Source organism: Suricata suricatta, chromosome 13 (genome assembly GCF_006229205.1).
Source record: "Suricata suricatta isolate VVHF042 chromosome 13, meerkat_22Aug2017_6uvM2_HiC, whole genome shotgun sequence".
Taxonomy (NCBI): domain Eukaryota; kingdom Metazoa; phylum Chordata; class Mammalia; order Carnivora; family Herpestidae; genus Suricata; species Suricata suricatta.
The window spans coordinates 1155890-1163250 of NC_043712.1; the positions used below are offsets into that span (position 1 = coordinate 1155890).

A 7361-nucleotide genomic window follows, 5' to 3' on the forward strand; every position below is an offset into this window, starting at 1 on the left:
CGCGCGGCGGGCCCCGCCCCCACGTCTGTAAACGTCGTCTTAGTAGGAGACAGACTTTGCAGATTTCAGTGCCTTTAGTGAACTGGTATTTTCAGTAAACGTTTTCTGAGCAGCAAAGAACAAGAATTTTTTTCAGAAATCTTAGAACTGGATATAAACATTGGCAGTAGACACGATCAATAAATATCATACAAGTTTTCAAATAAGCAAGATTCCCCCAATCTGAGTTCCTTTCCTAACGACATTCAAACGCCCTGACTGAGACCGCGCCTCAGCCCTGTGACCCACAGGGTCGCAGCGGCCGGCGCAAGGGGTCATCAGGTCACGTGCAAACAGGGGTTGGGGGAGGGGGTGAGAAAGCGGAGGACGTCACTTTCCATTCACACCGAGGAGAACTTCAAGTAAAGGGACCCAGTGCCCGACCCCCCGTGACACGCGTACCCCACGGCCGGCCCTCCGTGGCCCGCAGTGGCCGAGCCACTCGACCCGGTGCCCCTTCTCCTCCTGGCTCCGTGTGGCACCGGCGCGTGTGCGGGGAGCCCGGGGGGCTTCTGTTAACGGGCGCCTCTCTGAGAAAGGTCTGTGACTCCGCACGCTTCGTACCCAAACGCATGGAAACAATAAACATCAGCCCCGTCCACGCGTCCCCAGGCCGCCCCGCCGGCGCCGGTGTCATTTGCGAGGCTGGGGCTTCTTTGGCACCGCGGGCCGCTTGGGCTGCCACAGGTGGTTGTGGATGGTGAGCGCGTCCACGCTGACCGACATGGTCTTGGCCGGGATCAGGTTGAACTGCTTCCGGTCCGAGCTGTACTTGTACAGTTTGTCAATCATCTTCTTGGTGACGCTCTTCGGGCCCGTGCCCGTGAGCTTGTAGATCTCCTCCGTGTCGGGGTAGTAGCAGTACAGCGCCCGGAACTGGCAGCCCGCGTCACGGAACAGGATGATGTAGTGGTTGGCGTCACACTTCTCCAGCTCCTGAATCGAGGGAGTAAAGGAAGAACGCGGGGACCTGAGCGCCACGCCAGCGGTCAGCGCCGCCCAGCGCTCCGCGGGGGCCTCCCCGACGCCGGCTCAGCCCTCCCGCCCCGACGGAGAGGCTCCCGCGGCACGGAGACGCGGGCCTAGCTGTGCGAGAAGAAAACGCTTTAACACGGAGTGGAAAATCACACGCAGCACGAGCCACCAGAGAAACCCAGACCGAAACCACGGGGGGCACCACTGGATCAGAACTCGGGGAGCGTCTGCTCCGAGTGCTCCGCGGGAAAGGCGGCCCGGGGCGGGGTTCCCCTTCCGTGGAGCGACCAGGAGACCCGCGTCCGGGGACAGACGGCGGGCCGTGCGGCGTGTGAGTGACCCCTGGGTGACACCGCCAGCTGCAGCACCGCAGGTTCTGTCACACGCCTGGCCCGCCGCGCACTGAACAAAGCGTTCTGTTAATGACCCATGCGAACAGCCCCTCAGTTCTCCAGCCCCAGGCCCGGGGCCGGACCCCAGGGGCCTCCCAGCTCACCGCCCTCCGGCAGCAGCTGCCAGGCCGCCCTCACCACCCCCCCCAGGGTGCGGTGGGCTTTTCCTGCCAGCGGGAGGGAGCGGCCGAGGACACGGGACTGGGAAACACCATTCTTCTTCCTAATTAGATTTTGCTTTAGAAAATATGAGTATTTTTCATAAATACACGTTGGTTTTATAAGAATAGAACAGGCTTGTCTCTAACCTGAATTAATATACAAATACGTATTTTAAGACTAATTGGGAAAAACAGAATCCAACTAAACAAAACTGGCGCGGAAGCAGGGACAGAGCTGGACGCGTCTCCAGACACCGCCCTCTCGTGTCCTCACCGCGACCCGTGCTCCCCTCACGTCCGGGCTCGGCCCCAGCCAACGTGGGGTCGGAAGACAGCGGGGTCCTTGGCCTTCCTCTGCCCGCGGGGCCCTCCGCCCTCCCCGGCCTTGCGGCTCTCTCCCAGCGTGGTGCCCGGGCCCCGTGCGTCCTCCCCAAGCCCCTGCCCAGCCCTCCGGGCCCCTCGGCACCTCCTCACCGACAGCACGGGCCAAGCACGGCCACCACCTGCTGCTGCAAACAGCTTCGTGGGGACAGAGCCACGCCCATTCGCCCCCACACAGTCCGTGGCGGGTTTCACACCAGGACACAGAGCTGAGCCCCGCGGCACAGGAACCGTTTCCTGTCTGGGCTCTCGTGCAAGACGCCCGAGACGCCTCACAGCCTAGAACGTCAGCTTCACAGCCGCGACCTTTGGGTGTGCTCCCTGACTGACCCCCCGCGTCTAGACCGGCATGAGACGTCACAGGAGAGGCACCCTGCCCCCGCCCCCCCGACACTGACCACCACGCAGGCCAAGGGCAAGCAGGTCCTGACCTGAGTCTCTGCTCCCAAAGGCCTTCCGGATCATTCTGGCTCGGACTGCCATCATCTCACCTTTTAAACGACCAAGGCCCGGGCCACCTGGGTAGCTCAGTTGGTTGAACGTCCAACTCAATTTTGGCTCAGGTCATGATCGAGGTCATGGACCGAGCCCCAAGCGGGGCTCTGAGCATGGCGCCTGTCTGGGACCCCCCGCCCACCGCTCCCCCTGCGCCGTCTCTGGAGCCCGAGGCCCGGGAGCGCTCTCGTAGCGGCTGGGATCCGAGTCGGCCGCGGGAAGGCAGCGGTCAGCGCAGATCTCCCCACCGACTCCCGTCTCCGCAGCGGCCTGGGTGGACACTGGAGCCACTCCTGCGCCCCCTCCACCCCTCAGGACGCCCCTGCCGCCTCCTCCCGTCTCCATCCGCCCCAACTGCCGCCAAGGCCATCGTGGCGCACAGGCCGGTCCCCCCGCTCCCTGCAGCCACACGGTCCTCCGCTAACGCCCCACGTCTCCCACTTCTCTCTCTCCCCCCGCTTCTCGCCAGACGGCTCCGTCCCAAGTGCAAGGCCCTCCAGCGTGGCCCGTCTGCAGCCTGCTCGTCCTCACGCTGCCCCCGCGCCCCGACACGAGCCCAGGGCCCCGCGTGTCAGCAGTGAGGCTGTTTTACGGCAAACCCTTACCTTATAAATACGCCTTACTCTACGTAAAAACTCAGGGGTTAGTTAAGACCGTGTGCCAACTGGACTTCAGTAAAGAGCAAAGCGAGTCTCTTGGACACTTGCCTCCAGTATCGAGTTCTTGTGAGGCTCGTTCACCTTCCCGGCCAGACAGCAGTGAGAGATGGCGTTGTGGATGATGGGCTTGTTGGACTTGCTGCTGGGCTCCTTGAACAGCTTGGGACCTGTGACCCGGGCGAGACCCGGGAGACGGGTGCTCTGAGGCGCGCGCCACTCGCCCCGAGGCCCCCGGGCTCCCAGAGCCGGGCGGCCGGCGGTCGGCGAGGCCGGGCTTCGGAAGAGGAAGAGCAACCGCCCCTCAGCCGCCTCAGCGCCGTGCGGGAGAATTCTCGATTCCAAACCGAGAAGAGCACTGAGCTGGCTGCCTTGCCCCCTTCCTGCTTTCTCCTTCTTTGATTAAACAAAAGCGAGCACGCGGCACACCTTAGCCGAGGCTCCCCAGCGCCAGGACGCCCGGCCCGCCCCGCCCCGGCAAGGCCGCGCCGCGCCGTCCAGGGGCGCCAGGCTGCTACCTGTGTACTCGGCCACGGAGGCGAGAGAGGACGCCGCGGACGCCGTCTCCCAGTCCCGGTCGGTGCTCCTGCTGGCGTTGCGGCTCAGCGTGGGCAAGGTCTCCAGGGACTCGACGCTGCGGAGGGAAGGGCGATGGGCAGGGGCGGTCACGGCGCCCCCAGCGCCCCCTCCCCACTGGCCGGCGGAACCCACCCAGCCAGCAGCCAGCCCCCACCGTCGGTGTGGGGAGGGGGAGGGGGAGGGGGCCCCCCCGGGGGCGGCGGGCGAGCGCCTGGCGTCCACTCCGCCCTGGGGATCACAGCTGTCAACAACTTGGGCAAATACAAAAGTCCGATATGTCAGGTCTGACCGAGTGACAAAAACAGACTCGCCAGAGGGACGTCAGCCCCTACCCACGGTCTGTCCGAAGGCTCTACTCCAACAGGGCAGCTGAGCCGGGTCCCTGCCGGCTAACGTCTGGGACATCTGTGCTGCTGACACTCGGGGGTTAAGGCCTCAGAGGGGAAGGAGGGAGGGACCGCCGTGGGCTCAGTGCAGAAGCCAGGTCACAGCGACTCTGACCCCGAGTTGCGTCCCCAGGGCAGGGTGGGCGGAGCACAGCAGGACCGGGTGGTGCCAGGGCTGCTCGTGGGGGGCGGGACTCAGGTCTGTGGCCAGTCCAGGCGACCGACCATCAGAACCAAACCCCAGCCAGGATGTGGAGCCCCCAAGATGTGCCCTCTCCACAGCCCCGGTGCCAGGAAGCCACCAGACGCACGAAGAGGGAGAATGACATGGCCACAGCCACAGGAACACGCTCACAGTGAGGACCCGGGGAGGAAGGAACGAGCGACGGGCAGTGGTCACTAAGGTCCCTGAGCAAACAGTCGCAGCAACAAGGTGGCCAGCGTCCTCTCCCAAATCATTTTAGCCACAAAAGGGTTTCGAGACAGCCCCAGTTAGGACACGCCTGACAGGCTGCACCACCAAACACACGCGCCAAAAACGCACAGCCTGAGGCTCATCACGGGAACTCCGGCCCGGGGCCCCCAGGGACTGACCCGCCCTTGACAACATCTTCAAGGTCCACGGAGACAAAAGGGGGTGGCAGGTCTGCACTCAGGAGGCACACGGTTCATGTGCTGAGTGGTCAGGAGCAAGGTCCCCGGCCCTCGAGGACACCACAGGACGACTAGCGACAGGAGTGGGGCTGTGGGCATGTGGGGACACGTCCTCGCTCACAGGAAAGACACGCCTCGAGAAATCACCCCAGAACCACCGGGCCCACCCCGCGCACCCCCCTTACCGCTGGGAAGGTGTGCCCCCCGAGTGCACGCTCTCGGGCTCAGTGGTCGTCGCGGAGGCCAGGGACAGGCTGGAGCCCGACTGGGCCCGGTCCAGGTGGTCAGCTGCCAGAAACAAGGGAGCTGCAGAGAGACCTGCCCCGCCCCTACCCCGCCCCTGGCACGCCCCAACCCCGCCCCCGGCATGCCCCCCAACCCCGCCCCACCCGCCCCCAGCACGACCCCCATCCCATACCCGCCCTGCCCGCCCGCTTACGGGTGGAGGAACACTTGGTCCCTGAGTCGCTGCAGGACTCCTCCCGGTGGACGGACTTTGGCCTTGGCTTCCTGGCCTTGGCCTTCGGCTTCCCGAGCCCCTGCTCCTCCAAAATCTGCTGCTGCTTCCTGCGCAGGTACTCCTGCTTGATGAGCTCCCGCCGTGCCTTCTCCTCCTCCTTCCGGATGCGCTCTTCCTCGGCTTTCCGACTAAGGGACACCGTCAGCTCACTGCCCTGCGTCCCCGCACCCCTGCGTCCGACACTCCGTGCCCCTGCACCCCATGTCCCTGTGCACCGCATCCCTGCATGACACTGTACCCCTGCACCGCTGCATCCAACAGTCCATGCCCCTGCACCACACATCCCTGTGCACCACACCCCTGCATCTGACACTCCATGCCCGAACAGCCCTGTACCCCCGCATCTGACACTTCGTGCCTGTGTACCCCAAATCCTTGTTCACCGCACCCCCATATCCCCACATCCAACACTGTGCCCCGCCGCATTCCTGCATCTGACACTCCATGCTACTGCACCCCGCGTGCCTGTACCCCACACCCCCACGTCTGACACTCCGTGCCCCCGCGCCCCGCACCCCCACATCCTACACTCCATGCCCCCGCACCCCGCACGCACCCCCACGCCCGGAACTGCGGGACCAGCACACTCGTCCACCCGTGGACACCAGGCACCCCGGGCACCCCTGCAGAGCCACGCAGCCCAAGGGGGAGCGCTGACACCACAGGGATGTGGTGCTGGGTGAGGGGGATGCGCCCCAGAAGTGCCTCGGCCGGAGCGCGCCCTTGGGGGGGGGGGGGCGGGAGCCGCTCACCGGGCCTCGTCTCTCTTGAGCTCCACCTCCGCCTCCAGCTGCTGCTTCCGCATGCGCGCCTCCTCCGCCTTGCGCTGCTGCTTCAGGAGGAAGGCCGCCCGCTTCTTGGCCAGCTCGTCCTCCGCCTTCTGCTCGTCCTGCGGAGCAGGCAGCGGCGTCACACGACGGGCACAGCCCCCGGGCGCCCTGCACGAGCGAGCGCACCCCCCGCTTCCCGGTGAGCCGGCCGGGGCGCCGGAGGGGCTCAGTGAGGCATCAGACTCCAGCTCAGGTCATGATCTCACCGCTTGTAAGTGCGAGCCCCGCGTCGGGCTCTGGCCGACAGCGCGGGGCCTGGAGCTGCTTCCGAGGCTGTGTCTCCCTCTCTCTGCCCCTCCCCTTCTTGCACACTCTGTCTCTCAAAAATAAGCATTAGGAAAAAAAGCCCCAGCCTGCCACCTTCCTCAAGTCTCCTAGTGAACCCAGCCTACCTGCACCACCACACCCCGGGTCTCCACACGGTAAGCTGACACCCAGACTGACGCTCGCTCACTGACAGTTTGAAAACATCCAGACCCAAACCGTGCTTGCTTTCGGCAGAAGAGAAATCCTGTGCCCAGTGGGAGGAAGACCACGGAGACAGGAAGGAGCCCCCGCCGCCGGCCTCCGCCCTGAGGAAGCGCCCCGGGAAACGGCAGACACAAAACCCTCCCGAGCGCGCGCCTCGGGTCCAACACGCGCGGCCACACGGGAGCCCCGGGTCGGCCCGGTCGCTCCGGCGGGGTCGGGTCCTTGCGACGTGGGGTGGGGGCTCGCCCGGCGGCACCCTTCCCTCCCCGGCCCTGCCCCACACGCCGTCTGAGAGACGCCGCCGGCAGCTTACCTTGAAGAAGAAGCCGACCCCCGGCTTCTGGTCGCCTTCACTGGAGAGGTCCACCACGCTCGGGGGCCCCCCCGGCTCCCCGTCCTCGTCGGGGGCCTTCAGGTCCGAGAGGTCCACCTCGATGAGACTGGCCTTGCCCCTGGGGGGCTCGTCCACAGGGACGCCCTCCTTCCCGGGGACCGCGGGGCAGCCCAGCGCCGCCTCCTTCACGCTGCCCTCCAGAGCTTCTGTGAGGCCCATCTGTTCGGACAGGATGTTGGCGTCCTTGGGAGAGGACAGGGCGAGCGTCCGCTGGTTGCTCTCGTCGCGGAGCCTGTAGCTGTCGAAGAAGTACTTCTCAGGAGGGTCACTGCCGGGCTCCGCGACGCTGTCCCAGCCCGGGTCGGAGGGGGTGCGGGGGGCGCAGGGCCGCGGGTGCGGCAGGCCCTCCACACTGGGCGTCGGCGTCTTGCTGCGGCAGGAGGCCTGCTGCCTGTCCTTGGGGACCTTCAGCTCGGCCGGCCTCCCCG

At 65.7% G+C, this 7361-nt stretch overlaps 1 protein-coding gene across 1 annotated transcript in view; it reads right to left on the bottom strand.

Annotated features, from left to right (window-relative positions):
• Positions 1-55: 55 nt before the first annotated feature.
• CAMSAP1 (calmodulin regulated spectrin associated protein 1) overlaps positions 56-7361 on the bottom strand; it is a 44254-nt gene continuing 36948 nt past the window's right edge. The window contains exons 17-23 of the mRNA XM_029921006.1: positions 6853-7356; positions 5991-6127; positions 5158-5366; positions 4904-5006; positions 3618-3733; positions 3151-3269; positions 56-975 (exon numbers count right to left, since the gene is read on the bottom strand). Of these exons, the coding sequence (XP_029776866.1) occupies positions 673-975; positions 3151-3269; positions 3618-3733; positions 4904-5006; positions 5158-5366; positions 5991-6127; positions 6853-7356 (1491 nt within the window). The 3' untranslated portion in view covers positions 56-672. The remainder of the gene's footprint in view (positions 976-3150; positions 3270-3617; positions 3734-4903; positions 5007-5157; positions 5367-5990; positions 6128-6852; positions 7357-7361) is intronic.